A 26,738-nucleotide genomic window follows, 5' to 3' on the forward strand; every position below is an offset into this window, starting at 1 on the left:
TGGTTTGGCAAAGTTATTGACTTCTGGGACATCATACTATTAATTTACAATTGGTTACTGGCTTTAGCACCAATCCTAATTTTTATTACGGACATTCGGCATCAAAAAGCTACATATATCGAACAAACAGTTTCAAATGAGCACCTCTCCGCCATTAGAGCATTTCAATTGCATCAGATGTGGCAATATATGCAAAATGTTGCTCCCAGCTTGTCGGCTCGATGACGGATTATATTTGCATATTTGCAGTCTCCATCCCTTCCCCGTTAAAATCCCTTGTGGGCACGGGCAACTTGCGAGACACAAACAAGTGAATTCAACACATTTAATTTATTTATTTCTAAACACCAGAATTAATAAAGATGTACAAGTGAATTTGAAATATGCTTGGGGAGGAAAAATTATCTGCGATTCATGCCAGCGTATGGTCATTTTTCCCGAATGTAATGCAGATCCATTAATCACCCGAGAGTAATAGTGTGGCATTTTTGCTCGAGGCATCCGCTCAAGGTGTAGCAGGCCTATTCCTGTATTTTGCAAACGTGTGCGTGTGCGTGTGCGTGTGCGTGTGTGGTATCAATGTCATCCCCAGCTGTTCCATGCTATCATCAACTACACAGTCCTCAAAGAACAATGATGTCTGCAGCGTTCTCATTTTCATTCACAACCCTGTATCAAAGCATATCAGGTCAGAAGGACTTTATCCAGTTGCCCCAATTGATGTCAATGATAAATAATTAAGATTTGATGGCAGCAGTGATGCAAGGTTGCAGATGTCAAAATTACAGATGTGTGTCACAAGGAAACTAGATACAGGTGGCAGCCATTCAGCCCATCATGCCTGCACCACATCAACACCATACCAATTTATCAACACAAGATCAAAATAAGAAAATGCAAAATGTTTTTTTTTTTTTTTAATGAAGTGTTTTTTGTAGATTTTTTTATTATTAATTTTTATGATACTTTTTTCTTTTCTTCCAGGGGAGGGGGCATGGGCTTGGTTTGAAAAAACATCAACCACACAACACCCCTTGAAGAGACCCCCACCAACAGCACTCCATACACATGCACACAATCACCCATCAATGCTCAAACTACTGAAAAGTCCTGCAATACCCCTCTATCTCCATCACTTCCAGGTACCTATCTAATTCCAATTTAAACGTATCCACTGTTTCTGCTGCCGCTACCTTTCCAGGGAGACCATTCCATGCATTAACTACTCTGAGTAAAAGTCTCCTGCCTTACTACCGTCTTAACTCTCCTCTTCTTTACTCTCAGGCTATGGCCCCTGGTCCTATCATTGTTTACTCTCTCTGTTGAATAATTAATCTGTACTTATTTTATCTGTACCTTTCATTATCCTTAGCAACTCCATCATATCTCCTTGTAACCGCCTCCTTTCTCGTGTATAAAGCCCTGTCTCCTTCAGCCGCTCCTCTTAGCTAAGTCTAGCTAGGCCCGGAATCAATCGAGTAACCCTGCGCTGAACCCTCTCCATGGCATCTATGTCTTTGAGTTGTGGTGACCAAAACTGCACACAATATTCCAGATGTGCCCTCACTAAATTGCTGTACAATGTTAACACCACCTCTTGATTTATAATTTATCCCCCTCCTTATACATAACAGCCTAAAACCCGATTTGCTTTACCTATAGCTGCCTGCTTACTCCCATATGTATTACCACCCCCAGATCCTTCTCCTGTGTGATATGCTCAAACATTACCCCTTGCATCATGTAATCTCTATTTTCATTGTTCTTTCCCATCCCCACACCTTACACTTGCTCAGGTTAAATTCCATCTGCCAATGTTTTTCCCAATCCATACAAGTATCAATACTTTCCTGAATCTGATCACCATCCCCTCTGCTATCCACCTTACCTCCACAAGCTTTGTGTCATCTGCAAATTTGGAAAACATATTCTTTACCCCATTATCCAAATCGTTGATGTAAATAATAAATAGTAATGGTCCGAGTACCGATCCCTGAGGTACCCCACTACTTACAACCTCCCAGCAAGACATCCTCCCACTCCCAGCCACTCTTTGCTTTCTATCACGAAGCCAGTTTGCAATCCAATTAGCTATCTGACCAGCCACTCCACAAGCCCTCACTTTGGCGAACAAGCCCTATCAAATGCCTTCTTAAAGTCGAGATATACTATGTCCACTGCCTTTCCCTCATGTGGGCTTACAAACCCACAACACATTGCCCTCATGACACTCTTTTGTACTATTATTTTTGGAGTGTAAAGCAATATCGAAGGCAAATCCAAACAGTCACATTTTCAACATTTGATCTCACCTGGGATGGGAAAGAAGGCAAATATGTGCAGCGGTGCAATACAAAGCTTGGCAAAAGATGGTTCAACACCAAAGACGAGAATGACGATTTTCTCACCAAGCCCAGGGGTCCACCAAAGCACGCAGCAAAGCTGGTGGATAAATCAAGAGAAATAAAACACAAATATCTTTCTCTGATGGTGATGCGCAAGACTTTACCTCCATGACAAATCGCTAACATTTGAGACTTGCTATGGTCTAGGACAGTGGTCGGCAACCCAAATAACAAGAAGAGCCATTTTGTTCAAATTTGGTCAAAAGCACGATATCTAAAGAGCCACAATGCTCCTAAACCCTATTTCAATAATTGAATAACAGGACAAAGATGCACACATTGATTTTTAATGCAATACATGTGTATTGAGTTGGTATCAATGAAAGGGGCCATTAAATTTTCTTCAGTACATCGAGTCAGCTTACCCATATTTACCTTCGCCACCGAAGGTGAAAGAGGTGATGTTTTCACTCCTGTGTGTCTGTTGGGTAGTCAATCTAGTCTACCCTTATCAGTATTTCCGTCAATATATTTGTCTGTCTGTTCGGTCCAGTGCTCCGTTAATACAATGGCGATTTCGATGAAACTTGGTTGGTAGGTTCATACCACGACCTACTTGTGTGCAATGAGAACCGATGCTATGGACCCATCCGTTGCCTAGCAACGGGACTTTGAAATTTTCAAAAAAAAATCTCAAATTAAGTTTTTCGAAAATCAAAAATCGGGCCACGAGCGACTGTGGGCAGTACATTCAGCCATATTGTCAAAAATTCCCAGCCGGATCCTATGAAAACTGTCGTAGAAGATCGACTTTGAATGAACCCTGGTCGAAAACAATAAAAAAAACAAAGTTCGTTATATCTCAGAGACTACGAGTCAGATATACATGAAACTGGTATGGGAGGTTCATGGTACGTCCTCGTTGTGCGAGAAAGAACCGTTGCTATGGACGCTTTTGTTGGCTAGTAACGGCTGAAAAACGACTAAATTCGACTACCCATGTCCACCTACTGCCTTGTTTGTCTGTCTGTCTGTCTGTCTGTGTGCAGGATCTCATAAAGTTGTGGACGGATTTGGATGAAATTTTGTGGGCAGGTTGGGTGTGTGACAATGACAAACCAATTAGATTTTATTGAAGATCCGGATCTGGATCTGACTTGTATTTTTTTTAAGTGATTCTTCAACTTTGAGAGATTCAGACCAAAAACGATATCTCAAAAAGTTGTGGATGGATTCCGCAGAAACTTGGACAGGTTGGGTGTGTGACAAGGAAGAATTGATTCAATTTTGGTGAAGATCCAAATCCACATCCAGATAACAGAATTTTTCAATTTTTAAAGTGATTCTTCACCATTGAGAGATGTGGCCAAATATATATATATACACACACGTTTTATTTAATCAAAGGTATTGAGCTTCGATGCATTAAAGTACAGTACTGGTGTTTAACCGTTTTGGTGTATTGTGTGGGCCTCGGTTTTTATCAAATTTCTTTCTTAGCAAGCAATCCCCAGCATACTACACCCTTTTTGTAGACCTCATCTCAACATGTCACATGAAACCCCTTGTTTCTGCTACCGGTCCCTACACGAGTCAGCGTATATGCGACGAGTTTTCATCAAAATGATTTTTTAGAAAGGTCACGCGAAGCTGTCAAATACAGGTGATACTTTTAGCATTTATTTTCATCAAATGACTCGCACTATTTAATAAAGCAATATGTTTTGAATTTCAAACTGCCATTTCCTAGCCTTACCACAACAATTTCAATTTACTTTAATACTACCACTGCTACCAATTGTTGCAGCATTTCCTGCCAAGATTACACCATGGCATGTACATTGCCGAAAGAAAGTCGACACCTCCTTTCAAAAGTTACACCATTTGCTGCCTTATAGCCTGGAATTAAATTGCATTAAACAGACTTTTTTCACCTTTATTTACACATCATAACCCAAAACTTCCAAGTGAAAAAAACAAATTCTACAAATTTCAGAAAATTCATTAAAAATACAAAACTAGAATATCCTTGTTGGATAAGTGTCCACCCCCCTTATAATAGCAATTGTAAATTAGCTCAGGTGTAACCAATCACCTTCAAAATCACACACCAAGTTAATTGGCCTCCTCCTGTGTTTAATTGCAGTGATTCTGATTATTTCAGAATAAAATCAGCTGTTTCTGTAGATTTCCTCTGCTGGGTAGTGCATTTCACAGCAAAGACTCAACCTTGAGGACCAAGGAGCTTTCAAAAGACCTCTGGGATAAGTTGTGGAAAGGCACAGATCAGGGGATGGATATAAAATATTTCAAAGGCCTTGAATATCCTTTGGAGCTCAGTCAAGACTATCATTAAGAAGTGGAAGGCGTATGGGACCACCACGACCCTGCCGAGATCAGGCCGTCCCTCGAAACTGGATGACCAAGCAAAGAGGAGACTGATCAGAGGCCACCAAGAGGCCAATGGTAACTTTGAAAGAGCTGCATGCCTTTATGGCAAAGACTGGTCACTGTGTGCATGTAACAGCAATATCCCAAGCACTCCACAAGTCTGGCCTGTACAGTCGGGTGGCAAGAAGAAAGCCATTACTCAAAAAGCCCACATCGAGACACATTTGAGGTATGCAAAAAAACTATTCTGGAGATTCTGAAGTCACGTAGCAAAAAGTTTTGTGGTCTGACGAAACCAAGGTTTATCTTTTTGGCCTAAATGCAAAACGTTACGTTTGGCGCAAACCCAACACAACACATTACCCAAAGAACACCATCCCTACTGTGATGCATGGTGGTGGCAGCATCATGTTATGAGGATGTTTCTCATCAACAGGAACTGGGGCACTTGTCAGGATAGAAAGGAAAATGGATGGAGCAAAATACAGAAAAATCCAAGAGGAAAACCTGCTGCCCTCTTCAAGAAAGCTGAAATTGGGACGGATGTTCATCTTTCAGCATGACAACGACCCGACGCACGCAGCCAAAGATACATTGGAGTGGCTAAGGAACAAAAGGATAAATCTCTTTGAGTGACACAATCAGAGCCCCGACCTAAATCCAATCGAAAGTTTGCAGCATGGCTTGAAGATTGCTGTCCATTAACGCTCCCCATGCAACTTGATTGAGCTTGAACAGTTTTGTATAGAAGAATGGGCAAATATTGCCCAATCAAGGTGTGCAAAGTTGGTAGAGATCTATCTCAGACTCACAGCTGTAATTGTTGTCACCAGTGCTTCCACCAAGTTCTAACTCAGGGGGGTGGACACTTATCCAACCAAGATATTATAGTTTTGTATTTTTAATTGATTTTCTGAAATTTGTAGAATTTATCACTTGGAAAAAACAGCAGGGGCAGGCAGCGGTGACGGTGCAGCCGGGGCAGGCAGCGGTGACGGTGCAGCGGGGGCAGGCAGCGGTGACGGTGCAGCGGGGGCAGGCAGCGGTGACGGTGCAGCGGGGGCAGGCAGCGGTGACGGTGCAGCGGGGGCAGGCAGCGGTGACGGTGCAGCGGGGGCAGGCAGCGGTGACGGTGCAGCCGGGGCAGGCAGCGGTGACGGTGCAGCCGGGGCAGGCAGTGGCAGTGTCGGGAGTGGTGAATGTGCAGCAATAGAAATTGGTAGACATGAGATATGGGAGACAGTTTTTGTGGGTGATGAGATTATTAAATATGTCGATTCGTCATTCTGCAGGAAGGATTGTAGACATAGAATTCTGTGTAGTTTTGAAGGAGCAGGAGTTGGGGACATTGAAGGAAGGGTAAACGATATTGTCTCGGGTCACGGCAGGAAGAAGTTGGTTGTGGTTCACCACGGAGCGAATGATGTTGGGAAAGTTTACTCAGAGGTTTTGAAAAAAAAAAAAAATCGACACAGGATATTTGGTAAGCGGCTGAAAGCAAAGGGTTGTGAGGTTATGTTTTCTGGGATTCTCCCAAGATTAGGAAACAATATAGAAATTATGAGCAGAGTGGTAGACATCAACCAATGGCTGGAAGAATGGTGGAGGGAGGAAGATTTTACATTTAGGAAGCAGTGGGAATCATTTCGGGGACAAAGGGATTGTTTCCAGAATGATGGCCGTATGTTAAATAGAAAGGGGGCAGCAAGGTTTGCAGTGGGGGTTGAGGAAGGAATTCAGGCTTTTTAAGGTCAATGGAGGGTGGAGAAGGTATTAAGAAAGGAACGGATGATGTAATTGTGATGAGTAAGACCAGGTAGGAAAATAGAATTTCAGGAAGGGAAAGGTTAAACATATTCTATACCAATGTCGGGAGTTTAAATAATAAGATGGAAGAGCTTGAAGCCAAAGTGGATAGCGTGGAGTACGATATAGTTGCGGTGAGCGAGACATGGTTTAAGGAGGAGAGTAACTGGAGGACAGGATTAGAAGGCTACAAGGTGCATCGGTGTGATGGGAAGGAGAGAATAGGAGGAGGAGTAGCAATCTGGGTAAAGGACAGCATTGCATCAAGAGAAAGGGGTGATATTATGGAAGGAATTAATGTGGAGGATTGTGTGGTGGAGATTAGAGATTGTAAAAACAGTAACATACTGGTAGGATGCTTTTATAGGGCTCCCGGTGGGAAGGAAGAGGAGCAAGGAGGAGTACATGAAGAATTCAAAAAGGCATGTGGTCAGGGAAGAGTATTGATGATGGGGATTTTAACTTGCCAGGGATAGATTGTGTCCAGGAACAGGAAAAAGGCAGAGCAGGTGAGGATTTCCTTGATTAATTCCAAGATTGCTTTTTAACCCAGTTTGTAGATAAGCCCACGAGGGGGAGTGCAGTGTTGGACCTCCTTTTAAGTAACGATCCCAATATGGTGGAGGTTGGGGAGCATTTCGGAGCAAGTGATCGTAACATTATGTGTGCACAGACTCTGTTAGAGTTCAGGATAGCAGGGTAAGGCTATTAGATTTCAGGAAGGCAAACCTAGAGGGTGTGAGGAGAGAGACTTGGGGGATGTAGATTGGGAGACTCCAACAATAAAACAATCAGCATCAGAGAAATGGGAAACCTTCAAGGACCAAATTAATGCAGAGTAAGTACATTCCAATGAGGTGTAAAACTTGAAGCAGAAAGAGACCAGAGTGTTTAAGCAGTGAGATAAAGAATGTCATTAAGAGAAGCAGAAGGCATTTATTACATTTAAAATAACATGACTGGAGTTAGAGTTAAGGCCCAGCCACACCTTGACGTTTTAGCCAACGTATGCCGATTTTTGAATTTTTTTTTCTAAAACGCTGGCACACGTTGAATACGTTATGGGTAAGTTTTGATAACATTGAGAGCACGCTGAAAAATACTGCCATACGTCGTAGTACGCTGGCTTTAAACGTTGTACTTTTCGGTTGTCCTCAAATTTTTGCATGCTTGAAATTTCACGACGTATGCCGGCGTATGACTCACACGTTCCGCTACGCTGGCCACAAGTTGTATGCACGGTCTGCGATCGTTGACAGACGTCAACACATGCTACTTGTAAGTTCATCATAAGTTGAGACACGCCGAGGTAATGTTTAGCGTACCCGAAACGTATTTCTAACCTACGATTAACGTATTGTTGGCACGTTACGCGATCGTTGCCACACGTCGACAGACGTTACTTTTAAGTTACTCATAGGCTGAAAGACGTCGGTATAATGGATCGTCCTTGCGTCAGCGTCCACGGCCACGGCCAGGACACTTATTTGCAGCGTTCTTCAAACTTTAGTTGTAAGCTAGAAACACGTTCATTTATTTTTTTTTGTCGACCGGAAGACGTCATTGGAATACGTCTACATACGTCGATGTGTGTTGGGACGACATAAAGAATTGGTTCAAAGCACATCAAACATAAGTTAGAAATAAGTTTCGCGTAAAAAAGACATTACCACGACGTGTTTCCACTTATGAGTAGCTTATAAGTAGCCTTTGTGGACGTGTGTAAGCGTCCACATATCGTGTGTACAACTTATCCCCATCGCATGCGGAACGTGTGTCATACGCCGAGTATGTCCAAAAATTTTGAACATGTTTAAAATTTCTTGACGTACTCTACTTACTACGACGTATGATAGCGTACTTTAGCGTTATACTCACGTATACCAAACTTACTCATAACCGTATTTGACGTGCCCCGACGTTTTAGACACATTTTTCTTCGGTCGGCATACGCTGGCAAGATCGCCAAGGTGTGACCGCGATGTTGTCACTTCCATATCTACGGCAGTTATGATTCGAATCGTTGTGCGTCAGCCTTTTAATAGGCTACGTCACGACATCGTCGGCGATGTGTGCAACGTGCTATGCCGAAGTTAGACTATCGTTGGGCATAGGTTGTGTAGGCCGACAACAGGTTCAGCATTCGTTGGTATAAGTTATCTATAACACAACGAAACGTTCTGTGTCCGTTACCAATGCGTTATACACAAGACCAAGTCGCTATGAATACGTCCGAATCTTTAAAAAAAAAAACATCAAAAGTTCAATGTAAGCCAGCGTTTTACATAAATTTTAATACGTTGCCATCGCTGGCTAAAACGTCAAGGTGTGACTGGGCCTTTATAATCACTGTCAGAGTAAACAGAGGCAAGTGAAGAAAATAACTCTGCAAGCCAAAAGAGAGTACGAGGAGGACATGGCAAAGAATATTAAACATAATAACAAGGCTTTCTTTAAGTATATCAGGGGAAAAGAACAGGTTAGGACCAGTGTGGACCCATTGAGGAATAGCATCAGGAGAGTGGTGAGTGATGAAAATGAGATGGCAGGCTTATTAAACAGGTATTTTCTTCAACTTTTACACAAGAACAATCAGGAGAATTGCCAGGAGCTCAGAGTATTTATCGAGGAGGTGAGGAAGGGCTTTTACAGAAGATCCAGGTTGGAGTGGAGGAAATCCAAGAGTAGATTAGGTTCCAGAGCCAGATAATATACACCCGAGAGTATTGAGGGAGGTGGCTGAGCAGGTAAGCGAGATATTAACGGACATTTTCAATAGTTCCCTGGAGTCAGGACAGGTACCGGAGGATTGGAGAGCAGCAAATGTAACACCATTATTTAAGAAAGGATCCAGAGAAGATTTGGGAAACTATAGACCTGTTAGTTTGACTTCAGTTGTGGGGAAAGTGTTGGAGACATTAATTAAGGACCAGATGAGGAACCATTTAAATAAATACAAACTAATTAAAGGTAGTCTGCATGGGTTTACCAAAGGTAGTTCTTGTTTAACAAATCTTTTAGAGTCCGATGAAGCAGTGTCTGATTGGGTGGATGAGGGAAATGCAGTGGACATAGTATATCTAGACTTTATGAAGCCATTTGATAAGTTACCACATCGGAGGTTGTTAGCCAAAGTGAGGGCTTATGGAGTGGCTGCTCAGGTAGCTAATTGGATTGCAAACTGGCTTAGTGATAGGAAGCAAAGAGTGGCTGTGAGTGGGAGGATGTCATGCTAGGAGGATGCAAGGTCAGGTTCGATCTGTGACCTGCTCCAGGTACCATGTAAACCTGTACTAACCTGTTCCATGGTCGGGTTGTCGGCGACTAAACAGTCTCCCCCACCAGGTTTTCTGGTGAGGAGGGTGTTTGGATATGGACACCCAGCAGGATTAAAAACAAAACCTGTCAAAGGGCGGAGGAGCTCCTTGTGAGCAAACGGCCATCCATATCTAGTGCCCAACTGTGTCTGCGGACGTCCTCCTGCAGTTGGGTCACTTCTTATTAGGAGGTTGGTGGCAGGATTTGCACTCCGGCCACCGTAAAACCCTTCATTCCGCAAAACGCAAAAACGCAAAAAAAATCTGAAAACCCACTCCGTGGGAGTACCTCCTGTGCAGCTTCCCTTCGCAGGGCAGCTCACCGGATGACGGGATTGGGGCAAAGCCTTCGGGACCCCCAATCTTTGATAGGAGGGAAACCACTGGGTAACATCCCTGGGTCAGATTGCGGGAGAGTGTGTCGGAGTGGTGCTGAGGTGTCGTCCACCAGACGGCGGTCTCCTTGGGTTAACCTGAGGCGGTCCCTTTGGGTGGGTGCCTGGAATGTCCAATCCCTAAGAGAGGATGATCACCTGTCTGTTATCTGAGCTCAAGCGTTTGGACATCGGGATTGCAGCTCTCTGAGGTTCGGAGACCGGATTGCGGCGAGATAATGGTGGGTGGTTACACCTACTATTGGTCTGGTCGCTCTGATGGTTACCATACCCAAGGAGTTGCTGTAGCTGTGTCCAATAAGCTGACCCCAATGATAATTGAGGTAACACCGGTCAACGAGCGTATTATGAGATTAAGGATTCGTCACTCCTTAGGTGTCATTTCCCTGGTCTCTGTTTATGCTCCGACTGAGGCGAGTGATCTCACCGTGAAGGACACATTCTACGCCACACTCGAGTCTGTGGTTGATCAGTGCCCCAGACGAGATACACTTCTAGTCTTGGGGGATTTCAATGCATCGACTGGAACTGATAGGGACGGTTATGAGACATATGTTGGTCCCCATGGGTCAGGAACTATGAACCAGAATAGCACTAAGTTCCTTGACTTTGCAAGAAGTCATGGACTGAGGGTGGCTGGTTCATGGTTTCAGCGCCCACAAGCTCATCGCTGAACTTGGTATTCCAACGCTGGCGGTGTGGCAAAGGAGATTGACCATGTCCTCATTGACGGTCGTTGGAGGATGATCCAGAACTGCAGGGTCTACCGGAGTGCTCAGTTCCTCAAAACTGACCACAGGCTGTGAGGAATCTGTGAAGGGGTAGAGCATCACCTGTGGACAGGTGATTCTCGTCCCGCTTACAGGAGAATTCGCGCATTACGTTCATCCAAGCCCATCCCTCGGAGCACTGCAGTTCGAGCAGAGAGTGGTAGGCTCTTGACAGAGGAGTCTGAAGTGAAGGCCCGCTAGGCCGGTTACTTTGAGCGGTTGTACCAGGCTGATCCCCCAGCTGTCGAGTTGGACGTCAAGGGTGTTACAATCCCTGTTGCTGACCCTCGAATCAACTGTGGTCCACCTACGCTTGTGGAAACACGGGCTGCGGTGAACCAGTTGAAACGGGGCAAAGCTCCAGGGATCTGTGGCATCCATGCCGAACTTCTCAAGGCTGGTGGAAATGCTGCACTCGTGTCGTTGCATGCAGTTTTGTGCTCTGCCTGGAACACAGGCATCATCCCAACTGACTGGAAGAGGGGCCTTGTTGTCCCTCTCTGGAAAGGGAAGGGTGATCGCCAAGACTGCAACAACTACCGAGGGGTGACTCTGCTCTCAGTGCCGGGCAAGGTCTTTGCTCGGATAATTCTCGATAGGGTTCGCCACCATCTGCTTGAGCACCAGCGTTCAGAGCAGTCAGGCTTTACACCAAAGAGGTCAACGATTGACTGTATCCTTGCACTTCGTGTCCTCACCGAACGCAGACGAGAGTTTCGGCAGGGCCTGCTTGCAGCCTATGTTGATCTCTGTAAAGCGTTCGATTCAGTGAATCGGGATGTCCTCTGGAGGATTCTTGGTCTTCGTGGGGTGCCACCAAAACTGATCGATCTGATGTCTGAACTCTACTCTGGTACTGAGAGTGCTGTGAAGTGTGGTGGTACCATCTCTGACTTATTTCCATTTGTTACTGGAGTTCGTCAGGGATGTGTACTTGCCCCCACACTTTTCAGCACTTGTATGGACTGGATTCTAGGGAGGATGTCAGAGAGATCAAGTTGCGGTGCGTCATTTGGGAATGTCAAGATCTCGGACCTTGACTTTGCAGATGATGCAGTCATCTTTGCGGAGACTTTAGATATCCTCTTGGGGGCCCTCGAGGTGCTGAATGAGGAGTCGGAGCCGTTGGGATTACGGGTTTCTTGGGTCAAAACTAAGATCCAGGCTTTCGGTGACATCTTGGATGCTGCTGTCCTGTCTGTGTCTGTTTGTGGTGAGGATGTTGAGGTCGTGGAGAGATTCACTTACCTTGGCAGTGATATTCATGTCTCTGCTGGCTGTTAGTCAGAGGTCAATAGACGTCTGGGTCGGGCCTGCGGAGTCATGGATTCACTGGATCATGGGGTGTGGCGCTGCCGGTACCTGTGCGGGAGGACGAAAGTCCGAGTCTTCAGGTCCTTGGTACTTCCAGTCTTGCTCTATGGGTGCGAGACTTGGACTCTGACCAAGGATCTGAGACGGAGACTTAATTCCTTTGGTACCAGGTCTCCGGAGAATCCTTGGCTATCACTGGTCGGATTTTGTGTCCAACGAGTGGTTGCTGAGAGAGACTCGGATGAGATTTGTTACCTGCATAGTCCGTGAGCGTCAGTTGCGGCTGTATGGACATGTGGCTCGTTTTCCTGACTCTGATCCTGCTCACCAGATTCTCTCAGCGAGGGAGTCTCATGAGTGGAGGAGGCCAGTGGGTCGACCACGTGCCTCATGGTTGCAACAGGTTGACCATCATCTCAAGGAGATGGGGATGGGCCTGGCATCTGCCTGGGGGATGGCCAGACGGAGGCCCCTGGAGTACCGGCGGAAAGTGGACGCAGCGACATGCTGTTCTGGCACATGCTCCCATACCTGACCTGACCTGAGGATGCAAGTCACGGGGTACCTCAGGGATCAGTACTCCGACCACAACTATTCATTATTTACATCAATTATTTGGATCGTGGGGTGAAGAAAAGGCTTTCCGAATCTGCACATGACACAAAGTTTGGAGGTAAGGTGGATAGCAGAGGGGGTGGTGATCAGATTCAGGAAAGTATTGATACTTGCACAGATTGGGCAAAAGATTGGCAGATGGAATTTAACCTGAGCAAGTGTAAGGTGTTGGGAATGGGGATGGGAAAGAACAATGAAAATAGAGATTACAGGATGCAAGGGGTAATTTTGGAATCTATCACACTGGAGAAGGATCTGGGGGTGGTAATAGATATGGGAGGTAAGCAGGCAGCACAGTGCCAGGCAGTTGTAGGCAGAGCAAATGGGGTTTTCGGTTGTATTCGGGGGGCGATCATTTATGAATCAAAAGAGGTGGTGTTAACATTGTGCAGGAATTTAGTGAGGGCCACATCGAGAATATTGTGTGCAGTTTTGGTCACCACAGCTCAGGAAGGATATAGATGCCATAGACAGGGTTCAACGCAGGGCTACTGTACTAGATTGATTTCGGGCCCAGCTATACTCAGCTATGAAGAGTGGCTGAAGGAGACAAGGCTTTATTCACTATAAAGGAGGCGGTTACGAAGAGATATGATGGAGATGTTTAAGATAATATAAGGTATCCATAAAATAAGTGCAGATTAATTATTCAGCAGAGTAGACAGTGATAGGACCAGGGGCCATCACCTGAGAGTAAAGAAGAGGAGAGTTGAGATGGTAGGAAGGCAGGGGACTTTTACTCAGAGAGTAGTTAATGCATGGAATGGTCTCCCTGGAAAGGTCATGGCAGTAGAAGCAGTAGATAAGTTTAAATTAGAATTAGGTAGGTACCTGGAAGTTGTGGAGATGGAGGTATGGGGATGTTGACAGGACTGTTCGGAAGCTTGAGCACTGATGGGTGATTGTGTGCATGTGTACAGAGTGCTGTTGGTGGGGGTCTCATCAAGGGGTGTTGTGTGGTTGATGTGTTTATTTTTTAAAGCACATGCCCCCTCCCCTGAGGAAAATAGAATACAAAAAAAATTCAAAGAAAACCCCACAAAAACACTTCATTGACAATGTTTTTTTCATTTTCTTCTTTGGATCTTGTGTTGATAAATTAGTGTGGTGTTGATGTGGTGCAGGCATGATGGGCTGAATCGCCTCCACCTGTGTCTGATTTTCTTGTATTAAAGTCTGATTTAATGCAATTTAATTTCAGGAGATGAGGAAACAAAAGGTGAAAATGTTAAAAGTGGGTGTGGACTTTCTATTAGTGTAGTAGATAGTAGAAAAATAGCGCAAATTATGATACAAGCATCAAATTTGGCATTTCTGATCAAATCTGCCCGATTGGCCATTTGAAAATTGAAATTTTGAAAGAAAAAGAAAACAACTTCAAAAAAATTTGAAGTCACAGTTGGCTGAAATTCTTGAAGTGCAAGTGAACATCCCAGACAGAGAACCAAGGGGAGATGCAATCTTCATTGATCGCTCAGCACTTATCAATGCCCTACCTCCACGCACTTCAAAGATATTTGATGACTATGCTAAAGAAGACATCATCCCAAAGGTGGAATCCTATGGTGCCAGGTACGAGAGAGTGGACGTCGTGTTTGATGTGTACAAGAAGTCAAGTCTGAAGTCCGAGGCAAGGTCAAAAAGAGGGCAAGGAATCAGAAGAAGAGTGACAGGAACCAGTAAGACCCCAAATAACTGGAGAAGCTTTCTTCGAGATGACAGCAACAAGACTGAGCTGTTCCACTTCCTTGCGGAAAAGATGTGTGAAGCACAGACGACAAGCACAGTCATTGTCACAAAAGGAGATTAGCAACACAAGGAAGTCACTGGATGCTGTGTCTCCATGTTGTCATGAAGAAGCTGACACTCGAATATTTGTACACGCCAGGGATGCAATGACGGATGGGAGCAAGTCCATTGTCATTAAGGCTAATGACACGGCGTACTAGTCATAGCAATATCTGTACTGCCATCCTTATAGGAACTAGGTCGTGAGAACATGTGGATTGCCTTTGGCCAAGGAGCCAAGGCGTGATGGATTCCAGTCCATGAGGTAGTTTCTGCAATAGGGCCTGAGAAAGCTAGAGGGATCCCATACTTCCATGCGTTCACTGGATGTGACGTCGTGTCTGCCTTCCGCGGTAAAGGGAAGAAAACTGCATGGCAGACTTGGAACGTCTTTGATGATGTTTCTGAAACATTCACCAATCTCAGCCAGCATCCAACATTGATTCTTGATCATGACTTTTTTTTTTTTTTTAATTTTTCAAATGGTTAATCAGGCAGATTTGATTAGAATCCCCTGGAGAACAAATGTGCCAAATTCGATGCTTGCATCATCATTTGCACGATTCCTCTCAAAAATTGCTGTTATCTGCCCCACTATATAGGCACTGAACATTGCACAACTACATTCCATTCCCTTTGTGCTTCCCTTCCATTCTGACAAGTTGACATTTCCATACCACATATATTACTTGACCTTATTCTTACATGGTGCCACTGCACTCCATACCAGCTGCAAATCACAATCATTCCCACCATAACTGGACAATCCTGACATATCATACAACTGCCTCCCATTCCCATTCTTGCTGTCATGGTATCAAGCCATGTACCAGCGTATTCTGTTATTGCTGACATTGAAATCTTCCTGCTTCAATTCCTCGTCAATCCCACAAACATTCCCACCATGCACATGATGTTACTTTCCTTCTGCAACAATCTTTAACTTTCTTTGGATTCTCCTGGCTAAGTGTTCCGGTTGTGCTCAGCCATTCCCCTTCATCATTGCTTTTACACTATTTATTCCACATTAGTGCATCGTTCCCCACCTGACTCTTTCCACATTTGTGCTCATTGTTACGCTAAGCCCAAGAAGGGATTTTGTTAGTGTCCTGACAAACAATGTCTGAATCCTTTTTTTTCTTTTTTGAGATATGCCTCAAGAGTTTTAACAAAATGCATTCTGAACTTATAAGACTCAAGGTGTCAAGACTCATGACAAAACAATGAGATCACAACTCACTTCAGTGGTCTGAAAGTGGAGTGAGAAAGTCGAAACGACTCAGAGTGCAAGTTAAAGGCAGAACTCACACAGAAGGAGGCGAACATGCACGACAGAGAAAACTTGCTGATGGTCATGGTTGGGATGCAAATGCTGTCAGATGTTGATACTTTGTTACTCTGCAGGAAAAAAAAAATGTCATCATAATTTAATGTGTGCTTCACTGCATACACAGCTCAACAACAAAATGGTTAGAAAGATCACACAAAGACTTTCAGTCCACAAGCTCTTTATTCCTCCTAAAATGCCTGTGGTTCATTGAAGAACTTGTATTTGTATACTTTATTGTCATATACAGCTGGGTAGCAGTTTTGCAATGTCAGAGGGATGAGCTCTTCTAAATGCAAGCTCAAACAGCCTATTGGGTCGAGCGAATATCGTTCCATTACCCAAAATAGTTTCAAATAATTAAAAAGATGCTTGGTGCTTCAAAACTTCAATATAGACAAAAAGAGACATTTTGAAGGACATTACCATAAAACAGACCGAAAAGAAAAACACAAATCTTTTCGTTGTGCTCTCTTCGGGTGACATTTGCACAAAGTGAATGAGGTAAGGAAGAAGAACAATCGAACAGACACGTATCAACAAAGTCAATTCCGATTGGACCAGTGTTTTTCAAGGTGGGGCGTGGCAATATTTTGGTGGGGCATGAGGATTCAGAATTAATGAATCAATATATGACCGCTTTCATAGCTTTGCTACGAGTTCCCTTCTTGGTTGACTCAGCCATTTCTGGTGGATTTATCTGAAGTACCAGAGCAATACCAAGAGGAGTTATGCGAGTTGCAACAAGATGAGTGTGAAAACTTTTCAAGATCAAAGGAACCATGATGTGGCTGTCCGAGGAGGGCGAAAAGAAATACCCAAACTCGACTACTTTGGCAAGGGAAGTGTTGATAAATTTTCCATCATCTTATTTAGTCGAATGTGGATTTAGTGTTGTTACCGATTTGCTGCAAGCTAAGAGAAATCGACTGGAAATCACGAGACGTGGTGATTTATGGCTGAAACTGACAAAATTGGTTCCTCGAATCAAACAAATCTGCAGCCAGCGTCAAGGGCAGGGCTCCCATTGAAGTGAGTGGCAATTGAATAAAATTTGCAATAAACTTTTCATGAAGCCTTTTGAATACATATGTAGTATTGTAAAGGATTCGGCGGTGGCGGGAATCGCACCCCACTCTTGACAGCCAAATTCGGCGTCACTTAACAGCACCGCCGTCTCAGGGGTTATAACGCTGGCTGGTTCGGCACAGGTCTCGGGTTACGCGCCTCAGATCACGATACCAAAGTACACCTGTGCCTTGCCAGTTGGGGAAATAGACCCCGGTTACAGACTGGGTTTGGCAGAGACCGAACGAAGTCTGCCAGTCCGTAAACATTTTGGTTTAAAATACAAATCGAGCGAATTGTTCCTCAGCATGGCACGAATAAACTCAAGGCGGCAACTTTCATATGAATCAGCCAGATTTATTGGGGACACATCGGGGAATACGACAAGCAAAACATTCACGAACGTTATAATTAATCTATAACCCGCTCTAAACTAGGGAGCTACGGATTACGGGTTTTGAAGGGAATCCTAGCGAGATAAACCTTAGACAACATGCAGACAAGACACACAGTACTTGGTGATGACTGATGGACGAGAGGAAAAGTGTCAAAGGCACGACTGTGGCTCGTGACAAGCCGATGTCAACGGATTTGAGCGCCCAAGCTCGAACACGCCGCGTGGCAAGATGGCGGCATCGTCCTTTTGTCGCACCGCTCACGCACCAGCCTCAGCGCGTTCAGCCCCCGTAAGGTCGACGGCACAAGAGCGAAAGATCCACGGTGTGCTCCAGCTGGCTTTTCACAAGGTCCAGCATTCAAATCCAGGCCTGGCCTGCTCACCAGATTAGGCCAAATCGGGGTGTTGGGCTCCGCAGGCGGATCTACGGGATTGAAAAACGTGTCGAGCCGTGCCGGGAGCAAAGACAGTCAGAGGCTCCGTGGTTGGATTCAGGATGAACCTGGGGACGACCTGCACGCTGGGTCCATCGCTGAGGAACAGCCGTCAAGTCGCTCATCAAGCAGATCGCAGACTCGACTCTAGCAGCCTCTCATCCAGCAGAAGGCAGACTGACCTCATGCAGTTCCTTCCTTGCCTTCCCGGCACTCGCTCTTCTGGACACTCCCCCGGGGACCCGTGATTGGTCCATCGCTCGAGATTGCAGCTGCCCTCCACCAATTGGCTGCCGACACGTCTCGCTGACTGACACTCTGAGCGCTGGGCGGGGCTAGTTCGGAGAGGGGAAGGAAAAAGAAGCAAGGCGCCTCCTGGTACACCACCACTGCACGAACACTGGACAGCCTGCTACATCTCCCGACACACATGTAACATCCATTTAAGGGGCGATCTGGGCTAATCCTATATTTAATAACACACTAAGGGCCATTTCCACAACAGTATATACTGTAGTGTCTCCAATCATGGTTGGGCGTACAAATTTTTTGAAAAACAAAGTGGGGCGTGGGACAAAAAAGGTTGAGAAACACTGGATTGGACGTTCGACTGATGCGTCATCACCTCCCAACGGTGGAGGTGGGAGGAGCCTGTTCAGTGTTCAGCTCTCCAATTGGAGGTTGCAGAGTCTGAGGCGGAGCCCCTAAAGCTGTTGCAGAATCCTCCTCATCAATATCTGTGATCGGGAGATCAGTTAGTTCGTGTTACTCTTCTTCTTTGCACAAATAAGCAAAGCAAGTGGACAAACTCTTTTTGCCAACACAACATAGTGTCCATAGAATAGATAAATGCCACTTCTAGTTTTTGAAGATGTGTTACACGTCATCCTCCACTCAACATCTTGAATGCATCCACATTATACTGTTCAGCACAGTTCTTGCTACAATTCTTTATCAATCCTTCGGTTCTCTCATTCATGATTCTTCTAAGCATGTTCTAAATTTGTCAGACTACACCCTATCTGACACCGAGAAGTTTGTTCTCAGCATTCGAAACAAGAACATTAAAAGAGAGGAAGTCTGCAGACTTTGAGCTTCTTTATGAGCAGTTGAGTAAACATTATGCAGATCAGGCAATGAAGGCTCGACTTTGTAAATAGAAGTCAGAAAGGTCGTTGGATGCCAGATCACAAAGGGAATGCATGACTGCCATGAAGAATTTAAGAAGAAACCCTGAAATCCACATCTGTAAACCTGACAAAGGCTCTGGTGGGGTTATTTTAAGCCAGGTGGATGACGTGAACAAAATGATGGTTATCCTGCAGGATGAATCCAAGTTTCGACAGTTGGGAAGCGTGGATACACATGACCTTACGTCACGCTTGAAGAATGAAATCGGTAAGAGATTGTTCCAACTGCATAAACGTGGTGAACTGTCAAGGGAATACTACAAGAGGATCAAGCCGGTCGGCTCTCTTCGTCCGAGAATGTACGGTCTACCGAAGATTCACAAGCAAAATGTTCCACCGAGACCAATTCTGTCCATGGTCGGCTCTGCCCAGCATCAGCTAGCAAAATGGTCGGGAGAGTTACTGCAACCAACGCTCGAGTTAGTCTCCAGGTTCGTCATCAAAGATTTTCACTTTTGCTGATACCATAAGGGAGACGTGTTCTACTGGTTTGGAGAATGTAATGTGTTCTTTTGACATTGATAGCCTGTTTACAAATGTCCCTTTGACAGAGACCATCGATATGCGCGTACATTTGCTATATCACATGGAACTTGAGCATCCGCCCATTTCTGAATCTGTCTTCGTGGAATTGATGAACATGGCTACAAGAGATGTCAAGTTTAGCTTTAATAACATTATGCTCGTCCAAATTGATGGGGTGGCCATGGGCTCTCCTTTGGGCCCAACGTTAGCAAACATTTTTGTTGGCTATCAAGAACTGCAGAAGTTGACCAAGTTGCAGGTATCTCAATGCCCCCATCTTATCCTACAGATAGGTGGATGACATTTTCCAGCAACTCCTTTGGCATGGAAACCAAAAGAGCGACCAGACCAGGAGTAGATGTAACCACACGCCACGATCTCGCCACTATCCGGTCTCCGAACCACAGAGAGTGCTGCAATACCAATGTTTAAACGCTTGAGCTCAGATGATAGCAGAGACAGGTGATCATCCTCTCTTAAGGATAGGACATTCCAGGCACCCACCCGAAGGGACCGCTTCAGGTTAACCCAAGGATACAGCCGTCTGGTGGACGACACCTCCGCACCACACCACTACAATCTGACCCTGGAGGTTTACCTCCTATTCTCAAGGAATGGGGGCCCTGAAGGCTTTGCCCCAATCCCGACATCTAGTGAGTTGCCCTCTGTGGGAGTACTTCCTGTGCTGCTGCCCTCCAGAGTGGGTTATCAGATTTCGTTGCATTTGTTGCTTTTGCGGAATGAAGTGTGTTACAGTGGCCAGAGTGCAAATCCTGCCACCAGTCTCCTAAAAAAAAAAAAAAAAAAAAAAAAAAAAAAACACAGAAGTAACCCAACTGCAGGACAACGTCTGTAGACACAGTTGGGCACTAGAAATGGATGGCCGTTGGCTCACAAGGAGCTTCTCTGCCCTTTGACAGGTTTTGTTTTTAATCCTCCTGGGTGTCCATATCCATACACCCTCCTCACCAGAAAACCTGGTCGAGGAAACTGTTTAGTCGCCGACAACCCAACCATGAAAGAGGTGAGTACCGGTTTGCATGGTACCTGCAGCAGGTCATAGATCTAATCTGGCTTGACCTAATAAGGAAGGCAATAGCAATACCACCCAGCAAAATCCTAACCCTTGTCCAGGGCAATGGCAAAACCACCCAGCATAACCCTAATCCTTTTAGCTGTTTTATGAGCCCTGACATTGTATACAAAAAAAAACAATAACAAACTGCTTTGGCAGGTTCGACACAGTGTATGGCGTGTTGATTATGATAACAATGATTGGCATACAGATCCAAGCATACCAGATAAACATCACACATCAAGCATCATGCGACACAAACATCAAATTCACGAAAATCACAAACCTGATGAAATGCCGGGTACAAGGCCCGCAGCTCATTCATCCAACCATATGGCATATGGCCCACAGGGTAAGTCACAGTCAGGATCGCCACAGCCTGGATGGGATGAAAATTGTTGTGCATCAAAATAAAAGTACACTTCAACTTCAAGCTTATTCCAACACTGTGGACATCGTTGACAATCACTTGAGGGTTTCTGCAGCTGATGTGAGAAAGTGATGCAAAATCATCACGTTGGATCAATGATTAAAACATTATAATTTGGATTAAAGTAATTTGTACACAGCTTTAATTTACAACTGAATTTCTTGTGCACTTAGTATATTATAGACACAATGTATGATATACAAGTGCAAGTCATAATCCCTGGTCTGCATTTCAAACTGGCTTATCATTCAATCATGAACACCCATTCACATTAATAATTAGCTGGCTCATGTTTTATGATTTTTAACATGTATTGAGGCTCAGGGGAGAGCAGAACAGGAGGAAATCAATCATTAAATAATGGGACAAAGTTCAAACAGTGGAACAACAATAAAAAGTCAGTACAAAACAAGTCGAGGAATTTAAAGAGAAGAAGGGTGCGAACAAGAAGGCAGGCAGAGTAAAGTTGTCAAAATGCGAGTGACCATAAGGTCGGTGACAGTGGGCAGCAGACTTGAAATCCTGCATGGAAGAGCTTGAGACAACAGACTCAGGAAAATAGACCCCAGTCAAAAAGAGAGGTGTGAAAGAATGGAGGCAAAGATTAACTTTAAACTTGGAAAGGGTAACAACGAAAGGCGTTTCGGGTGCAGAACGTGTGCGACTTGGAAGGCAAGGAACTGCTCTATTCTAGTCTTGCTCATCGTGCCCTCTCACCTTTCCGCGCAGTCATAATCCTGCAAAGGCCACACACCTGCCAATAGTGAGCAATAAGCAGACCGAGCCAGCCTCTTTCCATGAGATTCCATCTGAATGACAAAGAAGACCTTTGACATCAGAGGCAAGATAGGTATAGCAGCAGGATCAGACCACAAGTGAGAGAAATATCCCATTTGTATCTGGATGAAGGATTTGTACACCGATACAAGCTGATCACTGCAGAGGTGGAGCTTAGTCATGCAGAAATTTCCAAAGCAATGACCAACTTGGAGATCTGATCTACCCAAGACAGGTGAGAGCCGATAGTAAGGTCCAGGAGTTCTAAAGACTGTAAAATAAATAAATTGTGGGATTTGCCAGCTGGTCATTATAGAGGATTGAAGTAAAAAAGTTTGTTCTTCCTTGCATGAAAAGATGTTCTCAGTACATTCAACAGTTGCATATTTTCGCTAGATCAGCACACACACAGATAGAGATAGAGATATATAAAGACACTGCTGCAGCTTGCCATTGTGGAAGGAGGCGGAGGTATCCTGCACAAAGTACGGTTGTCTGCAAAGTAATCCCAACGGATTTTCTAGTGATGAAGACGTGTCAATGATGTTTATCAATAGGCCATGAGCTGGGGGCGATTATCGTTCAGTTTTGAGGCACCCACTCAGGAACTTCGATATTAAGGCCGACAAAATAAGATGATGTGATTTTAAAGCTAATTATCAATGTTACCACTTTTAAAAGTGTGAATAGCTGTCTGAGAAACATGAGCGAAATCAGCCCTTTCGCAGTGGGATATTCAATCAGCGGCAAGCAATGGACGGCTGGCTTATTTGAATCTCAACCAATCAGAGGCCGTGGTTTGCTGTACGTCATTTGATGTAGACAAGATGGCTGCAGCCACAAAGATGACTCGTGACAACAAAATTATGTGTATTATCAACGTTTGTGAAAGAATCTCAGGAATAAGATTTCATTTCATGAACGGTCGTTGGCCAGCGTTTGCGAATTTGCCAATAAATGCGTCAAACTCGATTGAGTTGATAAGAAAGTGGTCGAACAACGGCAAGTCTTGTTCCAGTGAGCTAGGTTTGTTTGTTTGTTCTTTCATTCATTTTTTCCTGCTGTGGGTGGGTTTCTTGATGCCATTGGAGTTGAAGGCACATTTTTGGCTGTCAACCATATTGAAATGCTGTTTGACTCATCCCCACAATGCAGGAAATATTTTAACATATTGTACACTTCTTTTTTTTATTTTTTTTTTTTTTACAGACAGAAAAAAAAGTATGTTAAAAAGGACATGAAAAAGTTATATTGAAGAAATCAGATCACCGTGAGACAAACGAGCCATAAATGAGATCATTATGCATCCGAGGCAGCTTTCAAACCTTTGTGGCTTCGGAAGAACCCGCCAGGTCCCGGGAAACGAATAGATTCACGACAGGCCGGCTGATACGCTGAGTGGCGAGTGCCAGTGCGAGAGGCCACCAGAAGCTCAGCATGCGTCTCACGGTTGCCTCACCCTATACAAGCCAACAAGCATTTCATCCTTTCACACAGGCCATAAGGGAGGGATAGCAGTTGTGAGATTGCAAAAATGAACAAACACCGGCACGTGACAGCCTTTTACATGTGCTATGTACAGTACTTAGATAAAGTTGACACCCCATTTCAATTTTTTTTTTCATCTTTTGTTGCCTGAAGGCCTGGATAAAGCAACTCCACCTATCCTCAATCCTCTCTCCCTCCATCCCTTTCCTCCCTCCATCCTTCCCCTCCTCTCCCTCATTCTCCCCCCCCCCTTAATGTTCCCGTTAGCGAAGCGAGGGGTTGTATTGCTCGTATTTTCTTTTTTATCTATACTAATAAATGTGTGGCATGTGCGTGTGCGCGCGCTCTCCCCCAGCCCAAACCGCTCAACCGATCGTTCTTTAATTTTTCAGAGATTAATGTCACCGACCCTGCGATGGTCCCACATTGAAGCTTCGTAAAGTCAGTGGACCAAAAAGGTTGGCCAATTTGAGCAAAATTTTCTGAAATCCTCAAATTTCATCTGATTGACTTGAAATATGAACAGGATTTGCATATCAGGTCAATGAATGCAACCAATTACTTTTGAGGTTATCTTCGGCCAAAAGGTCAACCCAAAATAGGCCAATTTTTTTTAAATTGTTTCTAAAATTGTCAATTTTCATCCGATTGACTTGAAATTTGAAGACCATTTGCATATCAGGTCGCTGAATTCAACCACCTTTTAACTTTGAGATCAACTTAGGCCAAAAGGCCAAATTTCTAAAATCCTCAATTTTCATCCAATCAACTTAAAATTTGAAGAGCATTTGCACATCAGGTCACCAAATTCAACCACCTTCTAATTTTGTGGTAAACATAGGCCAATAGACCAATTTGGGGCAAATTTTCTAAAATCCTCAATTTTCATCCAATTGACTTGAAATTTGAACAGGATTTGCATGTCAGGTCAATGAATTCAACCACCTATTAAGTTTTAGGTAAACATAGGCTAAAAGGTCGACAAAGGCCAATTTGGGCTAAATTTTCTAAAATCCTCAATTTTCATCTGATCAACTTAAAATTTGAACATGATTTGCACATCAGGTCAATGAATTTAACCACCTATTAAGTTTTATGTAAACAGGCCAAATTTTCAAAATCCTTGATTTTCATCCAATCGAGTTGAAATTTGAAAAAAGATTTACAGATCAGGTCACTGAATTCAACCACCTATTATTTTTGTGATCACCATAGGCAAAAAGGTCAACATCGCCCAAATTTCTAAAACCCTCCATTTTAATCCAATTAACTTGAAATTTGAAGTGCATTTGCACATCAGGTCACCGAATTCAGCCACCTATTAATTGTGAGGTAAACATAGGCCAAATTTTCTATCGATTGACTTGAAATTTGAAGACCATTTTTAGGTTAGGTTGCTGAATCCAGCTACCAATTAATTTTAAGGTCAACACATCAACACAGGCATAATTTCTAAAATTGATAGATCGGGCCAAAAACAAAAGATAACTCAAAAAGTTGTGGACGAGTTATGACAAAACAAGGTGGATGAGTTGGATAGGTGACAAGAACAAGCAGATTGGATCCAGCCCATCAGTGGGATATAAAACGTGAACTGTTCCACCTGGCAGAGGTATGCACTCTTCCGAGTGATATTCTACTTTGTGCTGTTTTGCCAAATTTTCACTCCACGAGTGATTTTTCATTTGTTTGTTTGTTTTTTTGTTTATTTATTTGTGAACAAAACATCTCAAAACGTTGTGGACAGATTTGGATTAAATTTGGTGGAGAGCTTGGATGTGGGACAAGGATGAATTCATTAGATCTGGATCTGAGAATGTTTAAGTGATTTTGCACCATTGAGAGATAGTGCCCAAGCGACATATAGCAGGATATCTCAAAATGTTGTGGATGGATTCAACCACCTATTAAGTTTTATGTTGGACGAAACTTGGTAGGCAGGTTGGGAATGTAACATGAAATAATTAATTCAATTTTGGTGAAGATCCGAAAATTTTTGTAAGTGATTCTTCACCATCGAGTGATGGGGGCTAAAATTACATCGCACGATATCTCAAAAAAGTTATGGACGGATTTGGACGAAACTTGGTGGACGAGTTGGTTAGGTGACAAGAACAAGTCGATTAAATTGTAGTTCAGGTCTGAATCCAGATCCGGCCCATCAGTGGGATACAAAACGTAAACTAATCAGCCTGACAGAGTTATGCACTCTCCTGAGTGCCCTTCTACTTTTGTCTACTTTATTTACTCATCAGTCCTCTACATCAGATGGCTTTGTCTTCGTTGGCCTGGTAAAACCAAACTGAACCATGATACTTGGTCTACATCCAAAGCGTGCATACATAATGAAGCTTTTGAAATATCTGATGGTGTGACCAATAAATTCAAATCTGGATCGATGCTGATGTCACAGCCGATCTGAGCCTGACCAGAGGTGGCTCGGCAACCAATCTGAATTCTGTGAAAACGAGAAATGAAACAGCTCCAAAAGGCAGCTAAGAGTCATTGACATTGCCAGGCCTCTTACCATCTCAGATGCGGGCTCAAGCGGCAGAAGGCGATGCACCTTGTGGTAGTAGGCGATGACCAGTATGACAAGACGACAGAGGCCACCCAGGTAAAGGGCCAATACAGGGATGAGGAGAGGGGCAGCACATTGCAGGCGGCTCTGCAGTAGTATAGCTACAAACAAAACCTGGATGATGGCATATCATAGAAACATTTTGATCTGCATAATTTAAAGCACCAAATCACCTTTTGAATTAAAAAATAATAATAATAATTATTATTATTTAAAAAGACAAATAAATATTGAGTGACTGAAGCTGTAAAAGAAGGAATTTGGAGAAAGAAACCAGGACATGAGATAAGGTAAAAAGAGGGAAAGAAAAAAAAATAAACATAAAAAACAATTTGCAAAGTCGAGAAAAATCTGCCATTGTTAGAAGAACATGAGAGCAAAGAGTCAAGATGATAAAATGAGAGCTTTTTCCTCAGCTAAAACTCCTGTAAATCAATCAAATAGTGACATACTCTTGACAGTGTCGGTACTGCAGAAGCAGTACTTGGGACGAGGTTACACTGGTTGGTTTGTTGTCATCTTCCTCGCAGTCAGGGCAGGAATTTGTAATTTGTTCAGGGTGTCGGCGATAACTCACCTACTCTGTGGGATATTTAACCTTCACAAAGTAATGCAGGCAGATGAGACACCCAGTTTAAAGTCCATCTGAAGGGGACAGAATACACATTGATGGTTGACCCCGTCGACGAGACACCAAAATGAGTT

At 43.9% G+C, this 26,738-nt stretch overlaps 2 protein-coding genes across 7 annotated transcripts in view; one reads left to right on the forward strand and one right to left on the reverse strand.

Moving 5' to 3' along the window:
• MLST8 (MTOR associated protein MLST8) overlaps positions 1–26,738 on the forward strand; it is a 97,988-nt gene that overhangs the window by 38,334 nt on the left and 32,916 nt on the right. For 2 of the 4 annotated variants that reach the window (XR_015060841.1, XM_085891599.1), the window contains one exon: positions 985–2,754. The exons of the other annotated variants lie outside the window; for them this stretch is intronic. The gene's annotated coding sequence lies outside the window, so the exon portion shown is untranslated. Of the gene's footprint in view, positions 1–984; positions 2,755–26,738 lie in introns of those variants that run through there. 4 annotated transcript variants of the gene reach the window in all.
• ANKH (ANKH inorganic pyrophosphate transport regulator) overlaps positions 1–26,738 on the reverse strand; it is a 70,549-nt gene that overhangs the window by 12,355 nt on the left and 31,456 nt on the right. For all 3 annotated transcript variants that reach the window (XM_085891595.1, XM_085891596.1, XM_085891594.1), the window contains exons 5-9: positions 25,980–26,147; positions 23,290–23,424; positions 21,044–21,136; positions 16,050–16,139; positions 2,313–2,442 (exon numbers count right to left, since the gene is read on the reverse strand). In XM_085891595.1, coding sequence (XP_085747721.1) covers positions 2,313–2,442; positions 16,050–16,139; positions 21,044–21,136; positions 23,290–23,424; positions 25,980–26,147 — 616 coding nt within the window. The remainder of the gene's footprint in view (positions 1–2,312; positions 2,443–16,049; positions 16,140–21,043; positions 21,137–23,289; positions 23,425–25,979; positions 26,148–26,738) is intronic.

The sequence above is a fragment of the Eptatretus burgeri genome, chromosome 8 (genome assembly GCF_056783735.1).
Source record: "Eptatretus burgeri isolate ZD-2024b chromosome 8, Ebu_testis_v1, whole genome shotgun sequence".
In the NCBI taxonomy this organism is placed as follows: Eukaryota; Metazoa; Chordata; class Myxini; order Myxiniformes; family Myxinidae; genus Eptatretus; species Eptatretus burgeri.